A 27,612-nucleotide genomic window follows, 5' to 3' on the forward strand; every position below is an offset into this window, starting at 1 on the left:
TTAGTAATACAGTGAAAGTAAACAAATGAACGATTTTTTTTACCTTATCGGCGATAATACATGAAGTATTGTGTTAACTCTTTTTTTAGGCGAATGTGTTCAATTCCAGTATTAGCTTTTAGCTCCATTGTTCTTACAGTTGAACTAATACTACGTTTAGATTAGGTGAACGTGAACCGCGTGTTTACATGCGTGAGGTCACCAAAACAAATAATAGGCTCGTTCGAGTTGAACTGCGCCCCGCCTGGAAAGCAGACGAGAGCAGGCGGACGTAGAAAGGGGCGTTGACAAAAAACTGCGTTCAAGTCGGACCGTTTTCAGCCGCCTGCTGCTTCTTCTTCTTTCTTTTGCTTTTTTTGGCGGTTGGCAAACAGCTTTCGGGTGCATTACCGCCTCCCACTAATCTGGAGTGGACTAAGGACTCTAATACGACAACCAAACGAAAAGAAATACATATACATATATACACGCACATACATATACATAAGTGTGTAAATGAATAAAGATATGTATATAAATAAATATATATATATATATATATATATATATACACATAGAAAAAATAAATAATAATACATTTCTTGTCTTTAAGTTTGGATGTCTTTTTATATATTTAACTATGTTATTATTATAATTGAGGATATACGATTGGGCATATTTTAGTTCTTGGATGTCATATTTATTTAAACATTTATATAAATAAATATATGTGAAGATAGCGTCATTTCTAAATCATACAACCGTAAATTTAAGAAATTTAAAAACTGAACCAACTGTCCAAACATCACAGCTACATAAACAGGCTCCACACGGAGGAAAAGCAACGCTGCAAGTTTCCATCAGTGACAATTGTGCTTTTCTTTTAATACGTTTTGTGATGCTTCACAATCATTAATCGATGGACACATTCAGTGCTCTGACTGAGAACATGTTGACATCAAGTAGGATGTAGGCTTTCTCAATAAATATCTTTATTCACAGATGCTAAATAAATAACCTTATATATTATTATTGTTATTGCACAAAATGAGACTAACAGCCAACAATCTAGCTGTGATGTTTGGACAGTTGGTTCAGTTTTTAAATTTCTTAAATTACTGCCACAGCCTGGAATTGATCTTGGCCTCCTTGAACTGATGAGAGATGAACGTTGGGGAAACTGTAAGATCTTCAAGTCATACATCAGTTACCACAATTAAATACAGATGTATGGATCTAAAGACCCTAAAACTGGTAGAACAGCAGCAATCCCAGAATTCCATTATGAGTGTGGGAAGAGACTCAGTGACGATGTATCTGTGTTTACATGTGAGATGATGGCCATAGAGTTATTGCGTTACAGTGGGTAGAGGAGGTCAGGCCAGAGAGAGAGGTGATTGCATCAGACTCATGTGCAGTGCTAACGAGTTTGACATGTTGCCACTCCAGAAGCAGAGAGGATTTACTGTTTGAAATACTACAATCATTTTTAAGAAGCCATCAAATGCGGATAGCGGTTCTTTATTCATTTACACACATATGTATATGTATGCGCGTGTATATATGTATATGTATTTATTTTTCGTTTGGTTGTCGTATTAGAGTCCTTAGTCCACTCCAGATTAGTGGGAGGCGGTAATGCACCCGAAAGCTGTTTGCCAACCGCCAAAAAAAGCAAAAGAAAGAAGAAGAAGAAGCAGGCGGCTGAAAACGGTCCGATTTGAACGCAGTTTTTTGTCAACGCCCCTTTCTACGTCCGCCTGCTCTCGTCTGCTTTCCAGGCGAGGCGCAGTTCAACTCGAACGAGCCTAATGAGACGCAGCAGGTTGAGCATCTCAGGGCAGAGCTCGCGCTCATTCTCCCTTCCGGACACTCCAAACTAGACTGTCTCGTGATCGACGCTGGCCAATCACCGCTAAGACTGCACACGGACGACAACAACAAACAAATGCATTAGACCGAAGCTGAAATTCAAATATTATGTTTTTCGACCTACATTTAATTCAGTGTTTGACTGAGTCACGCGGAACCAATAACGTGCACGCCGCTGTTTAGTGCCGTCGGTCGCAAAACATCCGTTACTGGCCGGTGACAGTACCGTTAGCTGTTAACGCTTCACACAGGACGCTCGAGGTCTCAGGAACGTCGGTTAATGCGCGGAACCCTTTTATCTTTCCGCTAACGCTAGCAGCGCAGTGGCCCGTCTGAAGACAGCGATGGACGCTCTAACATGCTAGCACCATGTTCAAAAATGTGTTTGGCTCTGGGTTCCTGGTTAGAACAGCTCATGTGATTTTGACATGGGTCATAACGTTAATACTCTTCCTACATGATACAGGTAAACTCATTAAAGCACTACGTTATATTATTATTATTATATGTAGCTTTAGGCTTCAAATACTATGTAATATGTGGAATGATACGCTAATTCTTGATGTATAATGGCATTATCATATATACTGATGTTACCTGAGGAAGGAAGCTGCTATTCAGGTTGGCATTTAGGTCCCACCAGTAACGTTAACGTAGTGTGCGTGTGTGTGTGTGTGCGTGTGGTAGAGCTGAGGCAGCAGGAGGAGACGGGCCAGCTCGTGCAGCCGGTGTTCTTCGTGCTGCTGGTGCTGCTGTCGGTGTTGCTCTATTTCGCCGTTTCTCTGATGGACCCAGGCTTCATCCTGTCTGATGACAGTGATCTACATGTGAGTACTGCTGCTGCTGTATATCTCCGTCAAGAGGGTTTTGCACCAAAGAGTCAAAGAAGCAGCGGTGATGGTTTGACTGGGACTAGGAGCCACTTCTAACAGGTGATGGTTTGACTGGGACTAGGAGCCACTTCTAACAGGTGATGGTTTGACTGGGACTAGGAGCCACCTCTAACAGGTGATGGTTTGACTGGGACTAGGAGCCACTTCTAACAGGTGATGGTTTGACTGGGACTAGGAGCCACCTCTAACAGGTGATGGTTTGACTGGGACTAGGAGCCACCTCTAACAGGTGATGGTTTGACTGGGACTAGGAGCCACTTCTAACGGGTGATGGTTTGACTGGGACTAGGAGCCACTTCTAACAGGTGATGGTTTGACTGGGACTAGGAGCCACTTCTAACAGGTGATGGTTTGACTGGGACTAGGAGCCACTTCTAACGGGTGATGGTTTGACTGGGACTAGGAGCCACTTCTAACGGGTGATGGTTTGACTGGGACTAGGAGCCACTTCTAACAGGTGATGGTTTGACTGGGACTAGGAGCCACCTCTAACAGGTGATGGTTTGACTGGGACTAGGAGCCACCTCTAACGGGTGATGGTTTGACTGGGACTAGGAGCCACTTCTAACAGGTGATGGTTTGACTGGGACTAGGAGCCACCTCTAACAGGTGATGGTTTGACTGGGACTAGGAGCCACCTCTAACGGGTGATGGTTTGACTGGGACTAGGAGCCACTTCTAACAGGTGATGGTTTGACTGGGACTAGGAGCCACTTCTAACAGGTGATGGTTTGACTGGGACTAGGAGCCACTTCTAACAGGTGATGGTTTGACTGGGACTAGATCTGGGCTGACAGTATGATCTCTGACTGCTTCCTCATGCCTTTGCACATGTATTGTGTTGCAGTGCAGGTGTTGCATACATTTGATGCACCCTGTTTTACAGTCAGTATATCTGTATGCCTGGGAAGGGATTTGTGGAATATTAGGAGTAATCTGACATTGTTAGTGGTTTGTATTGGTTTATGTAATTCATAGGATCTTGAATGGGAGAATAGAGTGTGCAGTAAAGTTAGTCAACTTAAGTTACTCAAAGATTTAGTTATCACCATTCCATACACCAGTTCTGATAAACAACTTGAGATAAAGACCCAGGAGTACATCAGACACAATCTAACTGCGATCGTGGGGTGTTATTGTTTTCAGGTTTGTGGGGATGTAAATGACAAATGAGCACACACAGAAGGTTGTGACTGTGCTTGGACTGAAAATGGGCAGTGGCTCCTCTGACCAGTTTGTCTTGTGTGTTGTGCCAGTTCACGCTGGGAGTGACGGAGGAGCAGCAGGACATGATCCCCCCCACCACCAAGTCCCTGCGACAGCGCCGCTGTGGCCACTGTCTGCTGCAGGTAGCCTCCACACACACAGCAGCACGCTTTCATGGGCTCATACGACTGAACACAATTAGAACGAATACAGACAGATTTATGAGGCAGAAAGAGTGTTAAATTGTGTTTGCATATAAAAAAGAAACCCTTTCTTACTTTAGTCTCGTTGTATTGGAGAGTAAAGGTTCAGTCTCCATTGACGAAACAGTCATTTGTCAAAACAAAACATTCAACTCAAGGGCCACTTATTTGCCTTTTCTGGGGCTTTCAACCGCATCTCACATAGAGCGGACAGCATCTCAGTTGTCAAGTATGGAACTTCAATCATGTGTTTGCAGTAATAACAAAAGTTACAAGAGTTGTAGTAGAGGGCCTTGAGTTAAGTGGTTTCTGAGCCTGTGGGATGGATGGATGGATTGGTTGGTTGATTGATTGATTGATTTTCTGTAGACATGGTGTTGTAATTTGTCATCTCTCTGTGGTAACAGTGTAGCTCTCAGGCTGAAATGTGACACTCAACGTTCTACAAGTACGTAAGATCCCTCAGTGGTATAGAATAGCAGATGGGTTGCTGAGCAGAACAGTTCTATGTTACACACTTGTACTACCTCCAGTGAACACAGATCCTCATATGACCCAGCAGGTCACTCACTGTGTCCAGTAATGTAATGTAAATGTAGACGTGAGTTTAACCCTTCTATGAAACATGAACCTGACATCCCTCTTTAAATACAGACTCGCACGTCTAATCAGGATGTGAGGTTTTCTGCCGCTGTGTAAGATTTATTTTGAATTGTACAGGTCATTATTTCAACCGAAACATATTGAGCTTGTAAAGCCACACACATTTTGAAAGAAAAATCTTAACTCAAGGTCCACTTACTAGCTTTTGGAGCTTTCAACCACATCTCTCAGTCTGTGTCAAAGGTCAACGTAATGTGTAAGAAGGCCATCGCTCCTTCAGGATCAACAACTAATAAACTGTAATTCCGGTGTGTTCTGTACCAGTCGGTCCTTCCATGTACGTTCATGATGCAAAGAGAGAAAGTTGTTGCTATTGTGACACAAAAACAAAGTTTTTACAGTACGCCACCAGATACAGCTGCAGCAACACATGTTGTAAATATCACAACTATAGCGTATCCACGTGCTTTGTGAAAGCTCAGGTGTAGTCTCATGTTGTCCTCTCCTCACACTGAGGTTAACCTCCGATATTCCTGAGACGAGATCTCTGTAGCTCTAAACAGAACACTGGCTAGTTCAGAACAACAGGGTTCAACTTTACGCTTTCAGTACACATAGCATGTTGTTTTTTTATTTAACAAAATATGTATGTTTCATCTAAATACAATGACCTTTGTTCCAAGCAGCAGCCAATGAGATCAAAGCACTGCCAGACGTGTCAGCACTGTGTCCGGCGGTACGACCACCACTGCCCCTGGATCGAGAACTGCGTTGGCGAGAGGAACCACCGCTGGTTTGTGCTTTACCTGGCCGTCCAGCTGCTGGTGCTGCTGTGGGGGCTGCACATTGCCTGGTGAGTACAACACTGTCACCAACCCCCTGTGCTGGCAGGTGAATGCTGCAGCTGCAAAGCCTCCACAGATCGCTTCTCTCTTGCTTGTTTCATCAGGACGGGTTTCAGGTACGCACCCAGCTGGCAGCTGTGGCTGCGTACCAACGGCATGCTGCTGACCGTGGTCGTGCTGGTGGCTCTGCTCTCGCTGATCGTGCTGCTCCTGCTCGGCTCCCACCTCTACCTGGTGTCTCTCAACACCACCACCTGGGAGTTCATGTCGCGCCATCGCATCTCCTACCTAAAACACTGCGGCGCTGATGAAAACCCCTTCGACCGGGGCACCTTCAACAACCTGTGGGGTTTCTTCTGCGTGTGGGGCACAGTGGTGTGGGAACAGGTGTACTTCAGGGAGGGCAGCGACCAGGTCTAGGATTACATGACATTCAAAGACTGAAAGGGATTTCACTCAGATGTAACCTCTCTAGTTTTTGGGACCAGACACTTGACTGCAAAGTTGGGAGATGAATTATGCTTTTGTGCAGTTTACCTTTATAAAGACACTTGTGTTGTTGTCCCACATTTACCGTCTTTAACATCTCTCCTCCCAGTGGTCCACACTTCCCGTTTTTCACAGAAGTGGCTGTCAACAGGTTACCAGCATTAAAGCCCTTATTCTAACATTCGTTTACAGCCATTGAAGGATACAGAAGCATTTCAGGCCCTTCACTGTCTCATGTGAAGGCCGAGTGAAGCTCGTCGTAAAGCCTTGGTCTTTATGCTCCCACATCCTACCTGACCGCTCCTACGTACTCCACGCAATCATTTCTGTGAGCAATGAACATTGTACACCCGACTGTTAAATACTTTTAAAGTTTACTTTTAATACATGTTAATTATTGCATAAACATTTGATAAAAAAATAAATATCCTTGTTTTATGTGCATGTGTAGACAATCCAGATGTGTGGTTGCTCTGGTTGCTCTGTTCACTCACTGCAGACAGGTCCAATGAGTTCTGCTGTCATGTTGCTCTTGTTTCATTGCTGTAAGTGCTGAGTGGTATTTATTCTGCAGAGGTTTTACAGCTTCCACAGCTTCACTCTTAAAACAGTTAGTTGAAGTTAACATTTTCATTTTTTCTTTTCAAACATCAGTTGAAGGTAGCTGTATTGTTCATGGCATTTGTACAGGAAGCTTTGACTTTCAATGGACAGCATTTCAAGCTATTTTATATTGTATGTCATTTTGTAACTATTTTGAACCAGAACATGTCTCTAGATTTTTGTATGACTATTTGAATGGAGTACCTGGAGGAGCAGCAGCCCAGCGTTAGAGCGCTGAGTGCAATAGTTCCCTTGTAACAGCAATAAATGTGTTGAATTCAATGTACAGCTGTGGTGCTGGACAACATGCAGACTGCCTCCAGTTGTATTAGTCAGTGAGCGCTCTGGTTTTTATGAATTAACATTTAATTCATGTTGTGTACTTCTGAATTATATGCAATACTGTCATGCAATGTTTTTACTACTTAAATGACTACATCAAAAAATAAATGTTAATGACGAGTTTCCTGATCATTTAAAGTCCAGCAGATATCAATTTATTCATTAATATTTCCTTCATGTTGTTTACACTTTACATATAGGCTGGTCTGTTCTATATGAGCATAATCTTCATGATAGTATCCTTTTTAAATAACAGTTGTATTGACTGAGCAATCTCTCTGAAGAACAGTATTACAGAGTATTACATCCCAACAACATAGAGACGGTTAACAACAGATGGAAGTCGAATAAATAGCACAAGATAGCGTTTGGACTTCAGAGTCACTTTTCTTCATTAAGATCACAAATATTTACAGTTTAGTTCTTCGACCGAGAGGGCTGGAACAATGTCCATTTGTAAAACTATTGCACTGGTGACATGTTTCATACAGTGAACGGTACTTGATCCTACGGCTCGATGAGAGAAAGATCTTTGTAGTGTGTTTAAAGCAGCCACAGAGAGGACGTGAAAAAGACAGGACGGTAGTTTCTCAGCTTCTGTTCAGTCAGAAGAGCTTTATGGCAAATAAAAGTGAGGATGAACAGGAGCAGCCTTCCACAGTGAGCGAGGGAGTCACTTTAGTCAACTCATGAGAGAAAAGTCAAAGTCAGCAAAGATTTCTTGTTGCTCAGCAGTGAGGACGTAGGCTGTTCGTGGGGGGGTGAGGACCGGCTTGAGACGTGTGAACTCCTCGTCGAAGTTACTGACGTCCTTCAGCGCTCTGATGACCGGCAGGAAGGGAGGCTTCATGTTTTTGGCCTGGAGAGCGGGCCAGTCCATTCCCTGTCAACAGACAATGAGGAGGAGCAGGAATCACTAAAGACATCACCTTGCTGAGAAAGATGCTCAAGTTGGAGTACAATAAAAATATATTCAACTGGTTCAAAATGTATAAACGTGGTGGTTTTCACAGCAGCCGTCACTAATGTTATCACTAATGTGCTTTAACTGCGAGAACAAACTAGACTTCCGCCTTGTGTTTATATGCCTCCGCTAGGCAGGCAAGTTCCCAAACATTCCTGTATATTATACCTTTAAGAGGCGCTGGATTATTTACACAGTATTATTATTATATGCTTATTAGTAGCACGATGTCAGTATTTCATCTTTAAACAACACAGTTATCAATTCCAGTACATGGCAACATCCCTAATGTCAAAGTGGGAAAAGTTATTTTTAAGATGAATGTCACATTCCTACTCTTTGTTGAATATTTTGGTGTCACACAGAACTAGAACTACACAACTGATGTTTTCTCTTCATTCTCAGTGGCTACAGGTTTTCAAAAGTGGATTTCCTGCTCTGGGTCCAGTTCAGTGTTACTTCAAATGAGCTGTGATGTGAAACGGTGAATGTTGAAGAAGCCTGAAAGCATCAGAACTCTACTAGCTCATCAAAAAGGTATGCTATCTAATACAGTAGTTTGTCCTGAGTGGAAGCTCTACAGAGAGAAGAGGTGACTATCAGGCGGTCAGCATCGTCTGGCCGGATAATGACCTGAAAGAATTTGTGTCTTTTAATCTCCGAGGCATCTTCCTCGCCTCCTCCCAGTCTCATCTGAGGATTCTTCTGCAGCAGCTAAAACACAGTGAAAGCAATGGAGAGGAGTAAATAAACACATGAGATCAGAGCGAGAGATTTTGTCGAAAAAGATCACGAGTAAACTCCTGAAGAGAATCCAGATCCCTCAGTTGAGGCCAACCTTTTGAATGAGGGACACAGACTCAGGAGAAAGGAAGCGAGGGTAGCGCACGTCATCGTTGACGATGCTGTCAAACACCTCTTCCTCATCATCACCTGGGAAAGGAGACTGAGAGAGAAGAGAGCAGCACAAACTGAATAATGTTCTAGAAGATTCTGTTCCTTCGGTGGTTATATACAGTACAGGGAGATCGACTGAGTTACTGTGTCTGCTTTTGAGCTCAACATCTGATCAACCTTTGGAAGCCGTCTACAGATCTAGTCTGTCTTAAAACAATAAAAACGTCTTCCCATATACGTCGCTGTCCATACTCACCTCTACGAGATCCGCTAATGCAAAACCCACGGTTCATCTCCAAAGAAATGTTACACTGACAGAAAGCTTTTGTGGTCTGCATCATGCCAGCAGTGTGGCCCTTCATCAAGGCGGACACAAGCTATTTCTGTTTAATCACAATATAAATGCTATTATTCATAGATTTTGACACAGGGACCCTAAACAAGATGGGGCCTCAAGATCAAGTTAAAATGCAGGAGCCACTATAAAGTGTTATTATAAAAGTATCGATTATGGACCATGTGTCAAATGACAATGTGAAAACAATATGACAATGTGAAAGGTGTCTGTTGTAGTGCTGAACATCCACAAAATGATCTGCTGGTTTAACGGAGTGTAAGATCATTGCTGTTCTGTCTAGTTCACTCTCTCGGCTCTCATTTAGAGAAAAGGCTAGTAAACCACCGTACACAATGACAGAGACACAGTGGGGAGAGAGGAGAGGAGAGAGGAAAAGAGGAGAGGAAAGGGGAGGAGAGGAGGAGAGGAGAGGAGAGGAAAAGAGGAGAGGAGAGGAAGAGAGGAGAGGAGAGGAAGAGAGGAGAGGAGAGGAAAAGAGGAGAGGAGAGGAAAAGAGGAGAGGAAAAGAGGAGAGGAAAGGAAAAGAGGAAAGGAAAGGAAAAGAGGAGAGGAAAGGAGGAGAGGAGATGAAAAGAGAGGAGAGGAAAAGAGGAGAGGAAAAGAGAGGAGAGGAAAAGAGGAGAGGAGAGGAAAAGAGGAGAGGAGAGGAAAAGAGAGGAGAGGAAAAGAGGAGAGGAAAGGAAAAGAGGAAAGGAAAAGAGGAGAGGAAAGGAAAAGAGAGGAGAAGAGGAGAGGAGAGGAAAAGAGGAGAGGAAAGGAAAAAAGAGGAGAGGAAAAGGAGAGGAAAGGAAAAGAGAGGAGAGGAAAAGAGGAGAGGAAAAGAGGAGAGGAAAGGAAAAGAGAGGAGAGGAAAAGAGAGGAGAGGAGAGGAAAAGAGAGGAAAAGAGAGGAGAGGAAAGGAAAAGAGAGGAGAGGAAAAGAGGAGAGGAGAGGAAAAGAGAGGAGAGGAAAAGAGAGGAGAGGAAAAGAGGAGAGGAAAGGAAAAGAGGAAAGGAAAAGAGGAGAGGAAAGGAAAAGAGAGGAGAAGAGGAGAGGAGAGGAAAAGAGGAGAGGAAAGGAAAAAAGAGGAGAGGAAAAGAGGAGAGGAAAGGAAAAGAGAGGAGAGGAAAAGAGGAGAGGAAAAGAGGAGAGGAAAGGAAAAGAGAGGAGAGGAAAAGAGAGGAGAGGAGAGGAAAAGAGAGGAAAAGAGAGGAGAGGAAAGGAAAAGAGAGGAGAGGAAAAGAGGAGAGGAGAGGAAAAGAGAGGAGAGGAAAAGAGAGGAGAGGAAAAGAGAGGAGAGGAGAGGAGAGGAACCCCCATCATTCACCCATTCACATACACTGATGGCTGGGGATACCATGCAAGGTGCCACCTGCCCATCAGACTATCTAACATTCTGAGACATTCCACTTAACGAGAGTCGTCCCCAAAAGAAGAAGAAGAAGAAGAAGAGAAGACAGAGAATGTTGGACTTCACGGTCATTTTCACTCCATCCACTTTGAGGTGATGGTATGTCAGTGTTTGTGTTGAGTTAATGTGATGTGGGGCTCCCGTGAGCTGCTTTACATTTGCCTCGTCACGTTCATACTGACCTCCCCCACCAGCATCTCATAGACGAGGACCCCCAGCCCCCACCAGTCCACACTGCGGGTGTAGGTGTTGTCCGTCAGCACCTCTGGGGCCAGAAACTCCGGTGTGCCGCAGAACGTTGTGGTGCGATCGCCGTGGCCCATACCTACACACAGCACAGCCTCACTACAGACTCATCACACACGCTCACTCATAGGTCAGCACATAATAACGTCAACATGCTGTTATGACAGAAAACTACCGAGATGAGTTCATGAGTGCCATCAAATGAATAGGTGTTCATGTTCCAAGCCTGCACACACTGAATCCTGTCACCAGATGAACACTTCTATAGCAACTATGAAATGATTGCCATGTGCTGTAGGTCAAAAGGCGACATCACTTTTAAGAGTTTGACATTTACTGGAGCTTAACAATGACAGAATGATCTTACCTTCTTTGCACAAGCCAAAGTCTGCTATCCTGACAAAACCATCTGCATCCATCAGCAGATTATCCAGCTTCAGATCCCTGGCAGACAGACACAAAGCAACATGCAACATGCAACATGCTCCCGACATGCAGCCACGTATGAAGTAATACTGTTCTGAAAGCAGCTGAGGAGGACTCACCTGTAAACTATTTGGTTCTGGTGTAGAAACTCCAGGCCGAGCAGCACACAGGACGAATAAAAGCTGAAACCAGAGAGAGGGATGAAATAACAGCAACATCCTGTATTTAGGCTGCATGTCATGACTTCACGGAATGATGTGTGCTAACCGGGCCTGTTCCTCAGTGAAGATGCTGGTGTGAATGTGTGTCATGAGGTCTCCTCCGGGGGAGTAGGCCATCACAAAGCACACGTGGTCTGCAGTCTGGAAGCAGCCGTACAGGTTCACCAGGAAAGGATGCTGGGAGGTGTTGATCACTTCAAAGATCCTCTTTTCACACATGAGGCTGAACACAGACACACGGGGACATATGTAGCGATATCTGCATGAATGATGTATTGCACCCTTATTCAGGATATCCGTTATCATCACTTTATGACAAAACACCTTCACTTGTGAAGAGATGGTTACGGATGAAAATGCTGGCTCTTTGGAACAATTGGGTATTTTTGTATTCTTTAAGTACAAGACAGACATTTGTTGCAGTTCGGTTTTACGTCATGAAATTAAATTTGCTTTTAATAGTTACCCATTAATCACATTATTCTCTGATGATGTCAGAGTTAACTTACTTTATAGCTTGTGGGTTCAATTCTCAGACAACACAGCTCATCAATGCAAAGCCTCTCAGAAGGACTACAGAAAGCCTTTGCTTTTCACGCTGACAAAATGTTCCCCGTGATGAATTCACGCTGACAAGTAAATTCATTTTCATACTTTAGTGACGTGAAGTGAAACCAATGGCTGGCTGGAACATGCGGTTAGAAAGCAAGCTAACAGCTTAGAACCTAGTACTCAGCAGCATTCAGCATAGCAGCAGGAAGTCCTCCAGTGGCCTCAGCTACTGTGGGGTAATAGACGGGGTGGTCCGGTATACCATGGTAACAGATGCTGCATGGCTAACCTGCTCCAGAACAGCTCAATAGAACCATGTTGCTGTTCCCAGCTTTCAACGTGTGCTCTGGTTTGAACAGCGGGATAGTTCACCACACATACTACATCACAGCAGCAGGTTCCTGTCAGCGTTCAGCTATAGAAAGCTGAAAGTGTTTACACTTGGATTCCTCACTGCAGCTCATGATAACACCAGCTGACTTCATGATGAGAATTAGAAATTAAAAGTATATAAACTGCTGTCATCAACAACAACAAAGAATCTACAAACTGAAATGTACCCGTGACTGTAAATGCAACATTTCAGTCAGATAGTCCTCATCAGCATTAACTACTTCCCTCCTCCCTCCTCCCTCCTCTCTGCACAAACAGTCTTACATAACTCTGAACTTTTTACCATCATTTGTTCAGGAAACAAAAGAGAAACAACACTCACTCTATACTACTGAGAATGTTGAAAATACCAAACGCATTTAATAAGATATATTTAAAAATACACACTATTACTGATTTCATATCATATCAAGTACTTCATTCATGGTTCTGATGACATGACTTGTAATTAACAGCTCACATGAACATGAGTTAACAGACCAGTTGATGCCAGGTAACCCAAGGAGAGCCCACTAAGATGAACCTGCTCTGTGATTCAGGGCCCTGGTGGAGAGAAGCATTGACTCTATAATTATGTCTCAAGGGATCGCTTACCTGTCAACTTCATCACGTGTTACGATGTCTCCTTTCTTCAGGGCTTTGATGGCGTACAGTTTGTCTGACTTCTTATTCTCTGCTAGCAGCACCTTTGATCAGTTACAGGGTATAAAGATTATTATCATCATATCATTAGGACTGATCCAAAGCTTGCTACTGACACTGTACAGGAGCAACAGGTTAGAGGAGATGCCTACCTTACCGAAGTGACCTCTCCCCAGAACTGAAATGCAGGTGAAGTCTTCCATCTGAAGTCCTTCACTCCTGCTGCATGACAGGACAAAAGTCAACACGTTTTGCAACTGAAGAATTCCTTATGAGTTCTCTGCACTCATCGCATGAATGAAAGAGTACTAATACATGTACGTTCTTTGTGACAGGAACTTTAAGAGGAGAAGACAGAGACTTTTCTCACCAGCTACACTGTGGTGTTACGTTATAACTCACATAGGAGTCACTACTACTACTGAGAGGAAGCCTCCTTCTGGCTGCACAGTGCTTGAATATGATATACATGTATGGAGTGTTTACACTGTCTTTTGGTGTACTTAGATATAAACTGTGAACTTTAGTCAGGGGAGGTAACTTTGTATATTTCAGGCTCCATCTCTCTCTCATCATCATCATCACACTCCGAAACTCAAGGATAATTCCAAACAAAGGCACAAATTCTCTGCATTCCTACTCAGCATGACTTACTGTGGAGGAGGATGAGTTGAGGGATGTCGCTTGTTCTCACCAGGACACTGGTTTCACACACAATAGAGATTAACGGACACATTTGATTCACTCAAACAAGAACACATGAAACAACAGAAACATTAGGGCTGGAACAAAACCACTGCAGATCATGACCTCAATCTTAATATTATACAAAGACATTCAGCACTCGTTCTGCTGCTATTAATCTTTGGCTGACTTTCTTACCGGCGGAGAGTCTTTAGTGCTCTTTCTTATGCGATGTGGAGATCTGCCGGGTTGTTCTTCATTAAAATGTAGACTCACAGCAGGTTCTCTGAAAACAAGAGGAAGAGCTCCTTCACTGGTGTGGTTGTGCTGGTGGTAGTATTGTTGACTACCTTCAGCGATGTACCTTGATTTTCTAAACTTCTTTGAGCAAAATCTCCACCACACTCAAACTCAGGTTACTGTCTCGAAACCGCTTATACATTGCCGTAATATAAAATTGATGTATGCCTACTTACCAAACCAAAACAAGTACAAAATAACAAACGTACTAAAATCCTTTGTTTGCATTGTTAGGCTTCTTCCTGCAGCTGGCACCTCCTAAAACATCAGGTGGAATACTCCTCATATGGTTTCCCTCCGAGAACCGTTATTATGTTATAAATTAATTATGTATAGCCACTTTCAAATTTTTGTTTCAATGCTTTCATCTTGTGTACAGTCTAAAAGTGATTGGGTTTTTCTATGTCACTCATTTTCAGGTCCTCATTTTATCTTCATACATAAAGAGATTTGTATTTGTACCAATTAAAAACTTGCATTTAAAAAGGATTTAAGATAATTAGTCATAATTAGTCAGCAGGACTGATGATACGAGGCTTACGAACCGAACAATACGTTTGAATAATACTCGTGCATTTGGAAAATGCAGAAGCTTAAATTGTGGGAAATAGAATGTTTTCAGTGGACTTTGCTCAAACTGGCAACATGCTGTCTGACACCCCGCAAACAAAACAGTGTACGTGGTGTGGCACGTGTGTTCAGGGAGGCGCGCTAAACTAGCTTAGCAGGAAGTCCAACAGCAGCACTCACGCTACACTCTCCCTGCAGCGTTTAGCTGTTCCTACTGATTCAAACAGGCTAAAGCAATCACCTCACAATCCCCATTTCTCCAGACCATCATTCTTGCTTTGTTAAAGAAAACAAAACCCCAAACTCTTACTACTAACTTCTGATAGCTAGCTTTCTGCTTCACAACAGTCACGCTAGCCCCACTGACCAATCACGCTGCACGTTAATGCTGACGTAGTTGTAGACTACCTAGACAGCACCGGCACGTCAAAGAATACGCCCAACATGTCAAACTAAAGATCTGATTGGTTGAACACTATGACAATCAACAATATCGTCCCCATTCACTTAAACTGCAAAGGCTCTCTAGCGGTCATCGGGCCTCTCTCCTTACATAGAGACATAGAGGCTGAAGCTGATTGGATAAAAGCTCTCCTTAACACAAGCTGTGCTGGAAGCAGAGCAACAGAGGAAGACTGTGCAATGAGAAAATAAGATAATGGGAAAAATTATTAGAATACATGTAGTGTATTTGTGAAAAATTATAAAATTATAAAATAGCTATAACTTTGTGATTCTGTTTAGGCCAGCAGAGAAGGCTTAGCTGGCCCTGACGGCCCACCACTGGGACTGAGTCTAAATAAAGTACAGTGTGTGTGTTGATGGTGATGAAGGAACATGTCACCAGAGCAACAGTGAGGCTCATTGATGTGTTTTAATGGAGCTCTATGGACAGAGGAAGAAGAGACATCCACACACTATACTTGTTAGCAGATACACTCACTGTTGGTTTGGGTCTGCTCATTAGATTTTGGTGACAATTAAAAATATAGAATATCACTGCGGTTATCCTTAAATCATGCTCATTTTTATAACCTCACATATTCTTATCATACAACCAGTGTATCTTACTTCTCATTACTCTGAATGCAGGTCAGTGATAATGTGGCTATCAGCCCTTCATTCTCAGATATCATGGGTGGTGGAAAAATAGCCTCAAGTCCCCGTGGAAAGCTACGCAAAGAAGTTAATAGCTCTCTTTTGTAACAGCTCTTTCATAGATGTGACAAAGAGATGTTTTTGGGTCACGGTATCTAGACACCACAGAACCTTACCGTGCTGGAGAAGTGCTGGAGGACGGGGGGGCCGTGTTAGGGATTGCTAATGGAGGGCTCATGGGCTCCAGGGAGCTGCAGGGAGGCAGGATGCTCATCATCAAACGGCCCCATGTGGCAAAGTTCATGTTCATCTGGGCAGCACGCAGGAAGTCCTTCCCTGTGAGGAGAAATGGGGACAAAAGAGATCCAATCAGAATCCTTTAATAGTGAGGAAAAAATCTATGATAGAAAATCTGTGTGATTCACCCATTTATGTTTTAATTTGTTTATTTCTAGAGCACATATCGTACACAGTGTGCTTTACAAAAATAATATGAAAAAGGACCATCCATTCATAAAATATGATTCAAAGTACATAAAATGGTAATTAAACAGAGAGTAATATGATTATGAGATAAGCAATGTAAATACATTATGAAAACTCAATCATAGGCACATAAAAAGAGAGACGGTTTAACCTGCATTTAAAAATTGCTCCCACAGAAGGCTGTATAGTGATTGCTTTGATATGGCTGGTAAAAGTGAGATTCTATTAGAACACAAAGATCTATGGCTTAGTCTTTGGTTTTTTAGAGACCAAGATTAGAGTTATTTATCAATAATAGTTATCTTGTCTTTGTTGCCATACACAATAACCTCCGTTTTGCCCTTATTTTGTTGCAGAAGCTTTTGGCTCACCCAATTATTTATCTGCTCTAAACAATGATGCACTGGGCTGAAGTCGCCAGGTAGGCCAGGTATATCAAAGTATCATCTGCATAACTATGATAATCAATGTTGTTGTTCTGTAGAATTCAGAAGGCAGTATGTAGAGTTTAATCAGAAGAGGTCTGAGAACTGTTCCCTGGGGGATTCCGTATGTCACAGACAATCAGATCGGTAACTGCCAATGGTGACAAAGTAGCTCCGGCGTCCTAAACAAGACCTGAGGCAATTAAAAACTGCTCAGGAAAAGTCTTTCCCTATTTTCCATGTGTAGCACTATTCTAAGATCTACAGTGTCAATACAACACAGAGTAAAACCAGGACCTGAATTAGTATTCAGCCCAATCATTTCAGACTTTTAGAAGAACTGTTTCAGTACTGTGGCAAGGTCGGAAGTCTGGTTGTAATTTGTCAAAGTGACCACATGAGTTCAAGATATTGCTGAGTTGATAAGACTTTTCTCAATGATCTCAGCTATGAAATGAAGATCTGAGACAGCTCAATAGTTATTTACATTAGTATCCAGAGTTCTGTTTTGGGGAGGTTGTAAACTTGTCAACCAGGGCAAAAAGAGTGAGGTTGTTATACAATGGTGCAGCGACGATGTATTTTTGTAGGCCAACAGGAAGTCAGCATTGCACTGGTTACCTCGACAAAAAGCCAATAGGATTGTTCCAATGAATTACTGCAGAAAATAACTTCTGTGGCAAACAAACGTTTATGATACTTACACGTTTTGTTCATCGAGATAATCTTCACAAATGAACATAAATTAAAAAGCTAACGTTATGAATGAACTCCACTTCGGTCACATGACTTCACGTCTCCACCACTAAGCTAAAGGAGGATAGTGTTCTAGTGAGGACGTTTAGTCGTCTCATTCAGACACTTTTTTAAGTCACCTAAACGCTTCTAAATTCACCAGAGGGGTGTTCACTGACCTATTTTATAACAGAGAACTAAACTATAGAATCAGTTCAGCTTGTGTCACCACAGACCTAATGTCAGACAGCTCACCATAAACACATTCAAGAAACACAAAGATGAGGAAATTGAAAAAAAGCCGGGTCATTTCTGGGTTTTAGGCTTCATTCCTGGAGCACTATATTGATGTTCCTGTTAATCATCTTAGACAAATGTGTTCATAAACTGAGCACTGGTGCTCTCATTAATGTACCTTTTCTTAACAGAAACGGAGCATCAGGTGTAATCAGTAAGTCAAAGACGACAGATAAATCCTCAGAAAGGGCCAAGTCCTGAACCACAACGGAAGAGCTGCTGAGGTACTGAAAAATAACCAAATCCAAGGTGTGGTTTCGAGTGTGCCTAGGTTCTTTCACATGTCACATAAGACAAAAACTTTCAAATATTGCAAATATTTCTCAGGTATAGTTGTTCATTTTATCAACTATGTCGATGTTAATATCCCCAGTTATGATCCAAAAGTTGCAATCCATGGTAATAACTGACAGTAGTTCAACAAAGTTGTCAATAAAATGTGCATCTTGGAGGTCTTTTAGTGGTTAAAAATAAACTGTTGGGAGCTTTTCTCAAAGAGACAGCACCTCTGCTGCCTTCTGCTAACCATGTCTCAGAAAGAATGCTGAATGCTGTATGCCAGGCTGGCAGAAAGCACCTTCGCAGCCGTTTAGTTTAAATAGAGACCATCTGCACTGAAAACATGTCCATGTTCTCAGAAGAGATTCAAACTGTTGATTTAGTGCACGCCATTGGTGTTGCACACGAGAACCAGGTGCTGAGGCTGAGCGGTCTACTGAAACGCCCCATTATGGAGTGTAGCTGGCCCCGAGATGTAAACACTTCTATGGAACTGTTCGAGGACGTTGAAAAAAAGACTAATTTTAACAGTTCAGACTGTTTTTTCTTAATGTCATTTGTACCAACATGTACGACAGTCGTGTCAACCTCAGGGTGGGATTATATCTGTCAGTTGAGGAAAAATAAATAAAAAGTGTGAGTATGAGCTCTGTGGACTCTCACATTACAATCTAAGTTTGCAATCAACTAAATGTGGAAGTCATCAATGGACATAAAAATAGGCAAAAACCACAATCTTCAAAAAGGTAAAATGATGCTCGTTGGAAACTTGGCGGTGTAAACTGATCCAAGTTATAACGTGTATGTCAATTTCTATCATTTATTGTTTGAATATTTGGCTGAGAGCCATTTTATAATGATGAAATTGATTGGTTGTTAGTATGATGTCACCTCGTCTCCTAGACCAAAATCACATTTCTGTAGTTGTGTGTGACTGAATGTTCTACTTGCAGTAAATTAAACCAAAACTGTCAGAAACAAGTCTGAGAACTAACACTGATTAATAAACAAATAAATAACATCTCAAGAAAGAACTGATGCAATGCAGTATGAATACATGGTGTTACCTTTTTCTTTAGGGAAAATTCTCCTCTGCCTCTGGAGTTTGGAGCGCCACTCAATGACAGGATTGATAAATGTCACCTGGAAATGAACAGAACAGCTGATTATGATTCATGTATTAGACTGATGCAGCATTAGTAATGATGGCTGTCATAGTAAAGAAATCTGAACTGATTGGGATAATTGTAACCACAACTCATTAATAAATAAATAGAAAATAAAATAGAAAACAAAATGATGAAAAACATCATCAGGACACTGATTTGAACTTTTCATGTATATGGTGAAACAATAATAATAATAATAATAATAATAAGCTTGAATTCATTTGAAAAATGACATCAACCCTGGAATGAGAAAGGCAGGTCTAATATGTGGGTAGCAACCTATGGGCGGTAATATTAAAGGGAAGGTATATTATGTATTGCGGTTTGACATATTTTAGTTTTGAGGTTTGATATATTTAAATCCAGACATTCAAGTTTTGGAAGAAGTACGTATGTTTTAGTGTCAAAATGACATTTTCCCTTCTAAAACCGTTTTCCCACGCAACCCGGATTTATAAAGAGAACAACAAACACATAAAAGGTTACTTTACCTGTCCGCCGTTGGATTGCTGTTGATTTGGTCATATTTCCCCATTTTTTAAGAATTGTTTAAGCTTAGATATTTAATCTTAAATGTTTGCGGTCAAAGCTAAATATAAGACGAAGAGAAGTGTAGAAGAAGTAACGGAACTACAAGCATGAACCCGACCCGTGGGCTCTCGCACGCCCCCTTCATTGAGGCAGAGGTACTGTGTGCCTCCCCTCTGTGCTTTTTCACTGCGGTTTCTGTCAGATCAGCAAGACTAAATATGTTCTACACATACGTGAAATACATGACCTATTCTATGGAAAGAAAGGACATATAGTACAGGTGTCAACAAATATTACAGTGGTGACAAACAATGACAAAGCAAAAGGCACGCGCTCAACCCAGTTTGTTAGGCATTGCGCAATCTGAGATGAGGCAGATCTCGTCGCTGCCTCACCTCACGTGTCTCCTCTCTGTTTGAACAAGACATGCGCAAATTAAGCGATTTTGACTCTAAAAATGCTTAAAATGATTGAAATCATACATAAATTACATTTATAGCAAAGATCAGTAGATAAATATTATTATTTTTTATTTTATCATTATTTGTTTTTTACTTTTCATGATGACAGGGGAGGCAGAGCCTCACCTGACCGCACGTCCCTGGTGTACCGTGTGTGTTGTTCCCTTAGCTGTTAGCTTAGCGATTAGCAAAACACACCATCTAAATCACAACAATAGAAGTGAGCTAACTGTTTTCCTCCACTGTGTCTCTGGTCATAGAGCATCAGCAGAGAGGTACTTAGCACTCTGCTGGTAGTTCTGTTAGATATGATCTGATCTCAGGTTAGATTATTATTGTGTGATTAGGGAGTTTATGGTTTATGTTTTTTTATCAATGAGGCATCCCCTTCATAAAGAAAGAATCCTTGAAATGTCTTCATCAGGATCTGATTTTGACTCACAAAGGCAAGTAGCCCATATCACACTGCTCCATAACAATATATCAGCATTGTTGCGGAAGCGTGGAAGAGGGTCGCCTCCATGCGCCTACGGGTTGCGGGGAGCAAGGCTCCGACTGTGGTTTGTGCTTATGCACCAAACAGCAGTTCGGAGTATCCGGCCTTCTTGGAGTCGGTGGGAGGGGTCCTGGAAAGGGCACCGCCTACCGACTCCATAGTTCTCCTGGGGGACTTCAACGCTCACGTGGGCAATGACGGAGAAACCTGGCGGGGGGTGATTGGGAGGAACGGCTTGCCCGATCTGAACCCGAATGGTGTTTCGTTATTGGACTTCTGTGCTTGCCACGGTTTGGCCATAACGAACACTATGTTCGAACAGAAGGTGGCTCATAAGTGTATCTGGTACCAGAACACCTTAGGCCGGAGATCAATGATCGACTTTGTAATCGTATCATTTGATGTGCGGCTGTATGTCTTGGACACTCGGGTGAAGAGAGGAGCAGAGCTGTCAACTGATCACCACCTGGTGGTGAGTTGGATCAGATGGCAGGGGAACCGGTTGGAAAGACCCGGCAAGCCCAAACGTGTAGTGAGGGTGAACTGGGAACGTCTGGCGGAGGACCCTGTCCGGGAGGTCTTTAACTCCCACCTCCGGAAGAACTTCTCACATATCCCGAGGGAGGTTGGGGACACGGAATCCGAATGGACCATGTTCAAAGCCTCTATTGTGGACGCGGCCGCTAGGAGCTGTGGCCGGAAGGTCATCGGTGCCTGTCGTGGCGGCAACCCGAGAACCCGGTGGTGGACACCGGAGGTGAGGGAAGCCGTCAAGCTGAAGAAGGAGACCTTGAAGGCCTGGTTGGCCCAGGGGTCTCCTGAAGCAGCTGACAGGTACCGGCAGGCCAGAAGGGCTGCAGCTGCGGTGGTCGCGAATGCTAAAACTCGGGCATGGGAGGAGTTCGGGGAGGCCATGGAGAAGGACTTTCAATTGGCCTCAAGGAGGTTCTGGCAAACCATCCGACGGCTCAGGAAGGGAAAGTAGGGCTTACCCCAGGCTGTTCTCAGCAGGGGGGGAGGAACTGCTAACCCGGACGGGGGACATCGTCGGGCGGTGGAAAGAGCACTTTGAGGAACTCCTAAACCCGATCAACATGTCCTCTGTAGAGGAGGCAGCGCCTGAGGACCTAGGGGGAGGCTCACCCATATCCCTGGCAGAGGTCGCGGAGGTAGTTAAAAAGCTCCTTGGTGGCAAGGCGCCTGGGGTGGATGAGATCCGCCCTGAGATGCTGAAAGCGCTAGACATAGTTGGGCTGTCCTGGCTGACACGCCTCTTCAATGTCGCATGGGGGTCGGGATCAGTGCCCATGGAATGGCAGACCGGGGTGGTGGTTCCCATCTTCAAAAAGGGGGACCGGAGAGTGTGCTCGAATTACCCGGGTATCACACTACTCAGCCTCCCGGGGAAGGCTTATGCCAGGGTGCTGGAAAGGAGGCTCCGACCGCTTGTCGAACCTCGGATTCAAGAGGAGCAGTGCAGATTCCGTCCCAGCCGTGGAATAGTGGACCAGCTCTTTACCCTCGCAAGACTACTGGAGGGGTTCTGGGAGTTTGCCCAACCAGTCTACATGTGCTTTGTGGACTTGGAGAAGGCTTTCGACCGGGTCCCTCGGGGGTTCTTGTGGGGGGGGGGTGCTGCGGGAGTATGGGGTGCCGGACCCGTTACAACGGGCGATCCGGTCTCTGTAAGACTGCAGTAGGAGCAGTGAAGCGGCTGGGATGAGAGTTAGCACCTCAAAATCTGAGGCCATGGTTCTCTGCCGGAAACCGGTGGATTGTTCCCTCCAGGTGGGGACGGAGTGCCTACCTCAAGCGAAGGAGTTTAAGTATCTCGGGGTCTTGTTCACGAGTGAGGGTAAGACGGAGCGGGAGATCGACAGGCGGATCGGTGCGGCTGCAGCAGTAAAGCAGGCGCTGCACTGGACCGTCTTGGTGAAGAGGGAGCTGAGCCGGAAGGCAAAGCTCTCAATTTACCACTCGGTCTACGTTCCTACCCTCACCTATGGTCACGAACTCTGGGTCGTGACCGAAAGGACAAGGTCGCGGCTACAAGCGGCCGAAATGAGCTTCCTCCGTAGGGTGGCCGGGCTCAGCCTTAGAGATAGGGTAAGGAGCTCGGTCATCAGAAGGGAGCTTGGAGTCGAGCCGCTACTCCTTCGCGTCGAAAGGAGTCAGCTGAGGTGGTTCGGGCATCTAATTAGGATGCCTCCTGGACGCCTCCCACTGGAGGTTTTCCAGGCACGTCCAACTGGGAAGAGACCCCGGGGAAGACCCAGAACACGCTGGAGAGATTACATCTCCCAGCTGGCCTGGGAACGCCTCGGGATCCCCCAGAATGAGCTGGAACATGTTGCTGGTGAGAGGGAGGTCTGGGTCAGCCTGCTTGGCCTGCTGCCACCGCGACCCGACCCCGGATAAGCGGAGGAAAATGGATGGATGGATGTTGCGGAAGCATTACTGCTATGGGAGCATGGTGTAACACAAAGGGATTGGAAAAGATCACACCCAGCCCTTATATAACCTCCCCTTCTCTAAACTCCTCCCCAGTGCATAGACAGGCAAATCACTCCACCTAAAATCTCAAGCTTGAGATTTATAACACTGAAAGTGAGCTAACTGTTTCCCCCGCTGTGTCTCTGGTCACAGAGTAGCAGATGGGGGTCAGAGATGCACTCAGCTTTGTTATCACTAGTGGCCCCTACTCGGGACAGCGATTAGTGGACGGGCACACGGACACACACAAAGTGGAAATAAATAATAATTTTTAAAAATTAGAGAGAAAGAACCTCAATGAAGAGGTTGCCCTGAGGCTCCAGCTGGAGACACATGCCATGTCGGTGGTTATCCAGGAAATCCTCCAGCCGCAGGAACTTCACCCCACTTAACGCTCGCCAGTCTCTCCAGTACACAGAGATTTCCAGCTCCCTGGACTAGATCAACACACACAAACACATATTACAAATATTCATGCGCGCTTATAATCTCATTTCATCATCTTTGTTTTCCAAAAGACTGGATTATTAAATTTGGTGGAACAGAATGGCTTCATCTTTTGAATTACTGAAAAATAATACATAACAGACAGTTGATGGGATTCAACTCACTGCCACACTTGAGAAAAACATATTCATATTGTAAGACTTCTTCAGTGAGATGCTCTTAAGAACAATGACATCTTGTCTCGCAGTGAGTCATAATGACCAAGAATGTCTTTGATACTCTGTCAGCCTCCTACTCTACTCATGTCATCCCACTGCTAATCCCCTGACATTTGCTCTAATCTGGTTTAACCCATACACGTCCAGCATCCCCGTTTAAGACTCCGGTTTTGATAGTGCATCGAACATTCCTCTCATTCTCTCTGTTTAACAGTGAGTCTTTACATTTTAAAGGGGAAGTCACCGATTTTACACATACAGGTCAGTTTACTAATCACGGGAAGTTTTGCACAGCTTGATTTAAAGTTGAGTTTGAGTTACTGTCTCAAAAAAAAGTCTCTTTCCAAAACACTAATGCTGTGTTCACACCAAACGCGATGCAAATTATTCACGCCGCGTTAATCGCGCTGCTGTTAACAGATGTTCATCATGGGGGCTAAGAGCGCTCGCAGCACTGGTCTAACAGCGTCTACACTGTGTGGTAGTACAGGCCATCATGAAGACGAAGACACATCTATTGTTCCTACATATGGTCAAAGCAATGGGCTGTTTCATGCTTAACTGATGTAGATGAATGAATAACTTTCTTGTTGCAAATAGAATACTGCTAATAATTTAGCGTATACTTTGTAGTCAGCATTGATCAGGAAAGTGAAACGAAGCATTCTGCTGCACAATAGAAGTTGACGTGGGGACAGCACGGACTGTTTAGAGAAGTGTAGCAGCTCAAACACAGAAAAATGGAACTTGACTGACACATATGGGTTTAATGATAATCTTTAGTAATTCTCTATCAGCTGACAGATCTCTCTGACTTGCTTTTAAAGGATGAGCAGGGGGATCCATATATGCACGAAAGGTTAAAGTCTCTACCTAAAAGTAATGATATATTGGTGTATTAAGCTAGCAGGCCAGTTAAAAAGCAAAAAGGTAGATTTTGTTTACTGAGATTAAATTTGTATTCTTAAATTTTCAGGCAGCAACATCATCACCCTCCATCTGTGATAACATTTAATAAATACACTCAAATACAGACTCCTTTGGAGGCACGTGTGCTGGAGAGATTGAATTAGAAATTCAGTTGCAGTGCTATATCACAGCCAGGAGACAGTGACTCAGTCAGTCATTAGGTTTTTGTCATTCTAAAAGCAGGTAAGAATGTAGTTCTGGCTCAGTTGTAATTTGAGTTTCTTGCTAAAGTGAAAGCCACTGACCCGTTCCAGTTCAATGCTGAAGCTCTGGCCCCAGGCCTCTTTGCCCAGCTGTCGCCAGTGTGTGCGCCCCACAATCCTGTTGTCCACCTTCAGCACAGCACTTATCTCCGCTGAGACAACACAAAGATACAAACTGATACAGGCTGTGAGGACATTATAGAGAGAGAAAATACAAAGATACAAACTGATACAGGCTGTGAGGACATTATAGAGAGAGAAAATACAAAGATACAAACTGATACAGGCTGTGAGGACATTATAGAGAGAGAAAATACAAAGATACAAACTGATACAGGCTGTGAGGACATTATAGAGAGAGAAAATACAAAGATACAAACTGATACAGGCTGTGAGGACATTATAGAGAGAGAAAATACAACGCCAGCTGCCATAAAAACACAGCATGGACAACTCTGAACACAGACAAGAAATTATGTTCTTTTCAAGCTGAAATGTTTAAGAGTACAACCAGCCTGTCCAGCAGCCTTCAATTATTAATGTGAGCTCATAGCAATATTAAAAATGGAAAATTACAAAATGTCCAATCAGTGTTGATTATAAATGTAGTAAACAATAAATTCCTCAGTGCGTTCTATATTGACCAAGAAAGATGAGTTTGCAGCTGCAAAATCTGTTGTTCCTCGTGCATCGAGCGGCATCATTTGATCTGACAGTGACGTAGTTAGAACTACAGGCTGCTATTTTAACTGGGATTTCTAGTGTCACTCTCCCCCTGTGGGGAGCCACGGGCCATGCTCTGGATGCAACTCAAACAGAACTGCCCTGTTCTCTTTGCTTGTATCGCCAACAGAAATATGCGTGTAAATGTAGTTCATTATGGAGACCACTTTGGCCAGAAGACAAAAAAAAAAAGAATTTTCACCAAGCGCTGGAGAAAGCTGCTGGTTTGATGTCCAACACGGTCAAAAGGAGCATTCAGGGTGCATGAGAGCGCGCTGCATGCGTACATGTTCTGGAACTGGACTCACTGGACAATAAAAACCAGAGAGGCTCTATAACAACAGATGATGCAATACAAGCAGCACCATGGTAGGAAAGGGTACATAATACACTTCTTGTCTCCTTATTGGATGGTAATGTATTAATATCTTTTATGCTGACATTAGATATCTACACAGCCAACAGCCATGATTATCATTATGAAATGTAGTTAGCTAGATACAATGTGAATATTGAGGGTTGACGTTTGCTTAAAATGTTGACATAGTTTGGCTAACTTTAGCGCTAGAATAGTGATGTCATCAGACCGATGGTTCAGCACCAACAGAGAAAAGAAACATGCGAGTTGCCAGATCCATGTGTTGCTGAGAAAGAGAAAGGTCTCCAACAAAGTGAATGTTTAACCCAGCAAGCCAGAGGATGAGGCCGGTGGGGACCTGGACTCAGAAGGTCGCACGCAATGCATTGCCCTGACTGGACATCCACATAGAATGTTCCCTTTGAGTAAGGCAGCGTATTGCTGCCACCACGACAAAAAAAACAACTTTATGTAACTAGAAACTTTTCTCGTTTTTACAAGATCCTTTTCACATTAAAAATAGACCACAAATTTAGTATTCACGAGAAATGTTGGTTTTACGATAAAACAAGACAAAGTAATTTGTTGTTATAAGTAGAACGCAACGTCTTTGTATCTAACAAAGACGTCTTCATCGTGTGATGAAGTGAAGAGGATCTTATAAAATGTCCCGGTGGCACTGGCAGCCATATACTTGCCATAGTTAAGTACTCGCATGTCCCACAGGCGCTGGCCTAAACTTGTGATGGGTGGAGCTCCGTGGGGCTGTATGTAGCCTGAGAGAGAGTTCAGCTGGCACCACCTGGATACCTCAAACTACTCAACCTCTCCTTCATGTGTTTGGGGTGTAATTGGGGTGAAGCTGCTATATTGTAATGATGAGATGCTACAACTGAACATCAGTCAAACCTAAAACAGCAAACAACTATTTTTATTTCTTACTTCTGTCGGTTAGAAATATAAATACTGTATCATCTCGGTTCCAGTTTTCCATCAATGATATTTAACCTAAATGTCAGGGTTAGTGTGTTAATAACAGTAGTTTAGGCTGCATTTCTAATTCTTGAGAATTTTTCAAATTATTTTGTTAGACTTGTGAAAGATCAATTTCATTGTAATGTATTTGCTTAGTTAATGTATGTAAATAAAGTTTCTTATGCATTGTGCAGGTTGACGAACCACAAGGATCCAGATTCCATCTTCAGAAACTCATCCAGACCACGAAGACGCTAACAAGCAGAGACTTTAAAGGAGAGTAAAATGGCCAAACAAAAAATAAGTTTGAGTTGCAGTGTTGACTTACAGGACAGGTCATCAGCCTTGGTTGTCTTGGCACTGGCACTGCGTCCCGATAGGCCGGCTCTCACCTTCACCGACTTTCCATCCGAGAGGCTTACAGAGGTGACCGGGATGCTGGTCACACGACCACGGCCTGGAACCGACTCCAACAGGTCTTGGCAGCCCATCAAACATACCTCCAACCGACCTGTGGAAAAGTCTTTCAGTCTTGAGGAAACACCAGTTTAGGTTTAATGGAAAACAATAT

The 27,612-nt window shown here is 43.4% G+C and overlaps 2 protein-coding genes across 7 annotated transcripts in view; one reads left to right on the plus strand and one right to left on the minus strand.

Moving 5' to 3' along the window:
- The first annotated feature begins 1,678 nt into the window (after positions 1-1,678).
- zdhhc12b (zDHHC palmitoyltransferase 12b) lies at positions 1,679-7,173 on the plus strand. Of its 5 annotated transcripts, none has more exons than XM_076079434.1 (5): positions 1,682-2,317; positions 2,509-2,678; positions 4,001-4,093; positions 5,440-5,609; positions 5,706-7,173. In XM_076079434.1, the coding sequence occupies exons 1-5, from the start codon at positions 2,221-2,223 to the stop codon at positions 6,019-6,021; spliced, it is 846 nt and encodes a 281-aa protein (XP_075935549.1). In that variant the 5' UTR covers positions 1,682-2,220; the 3' UTR covers positions 6,022-7,173. The 5 variants fall into 5 exon arrangements, with proteins under 5 accessions (XP_075935554.1, XP_075935549.1, XP_075935551.1 ...); XM_076079436.1 differs by having other exon boundaries at positions 1,690-2,317; positions 2,539-2,678; XM_076079435.1 differs by having other exon boundaries at positions 1,691-2,317; positions 5,443-5,609.
- pkn3 (protein kinase N3) overlaps positions 7,041-27,612 on the minus strand; it is a 42,186-nt gene continuing 21,614 nt past the window's right edge. For both annotated transcript variants that reach the window (XM_076079432.1, XM_076079433.1), the window contains 16 exons: positions 27,370-27,552; positions 25,028-25,137; positions 23,442-23,585; positions 19,066-19,141; positions 15,953-16,112; positions 14,007-14,094; positions 13,779-13,825; positions 13,277-13,346; positions 13,077-13,168; positions 11,584-11,760; positions 11,436-11,498; positions 11,258-11,334; positions 10,827-10,969; positions 8,838-8,945; positions 8,633-8,713; positions 7,041-7,918 (listed from right to left, as the gene is read on the minus strand). In XM_076079432.1, coding sequence (XP_075935547.1) covers positions 7,718-7,918; positions 8,633-8,713; positions 8,838-8,945; positions 10,827-10,969; positions 11,258-11,334; positions 11,436-11,498; positions 11,584-11,760; positions 13,077-13,168; positions 13,277-13,346; positions 13,779-13,825; positions 14,007-14,094; positions 15,953-16,112; positions 19,066-19,141; positions 23,442-23,585; positions 25,028-25,137; positions 27,370-27,552 — 1,820 coding nt within the window. In that variant the 3' untranslated portion in view covers positions 7,041-7,717. The remainder of the gene's footprint in view (positions 7,919-8,632; positions 8,714-8,837; positions 8,946-10,826; positions 10,970-11,257; positions 11,335-11,435; positions 11,499-11,583; positions 11,761-13,076; positions 13,169-13,276; positions 13,347-13,778; positions 13,826-14,006; positions 14,095-15,952; positions 16,113-19,065; positions 19,142-23,441; positions 23,586-25,027; positions 25,138-27,369; positions 27,553-27,612) is intronic.

The sequence above is a fragment of the Anarhichas minor genome, unplaced genomic scaffold, assembly GCF_050575085.1.
Source record: "Anarhichas minor isolate MPS153535 unplaced genomic scaffold, ASM5057508v1 ptg000073l, whole genome shotgun sequence".
Classification (NCBI taxonomy): domain Eukaryota; kingdom Metazoa; phylum Chordata; class Actinopteri; order Perciformes; family Anarhichadidae; genus Anarhichas; species Anarhichas minor.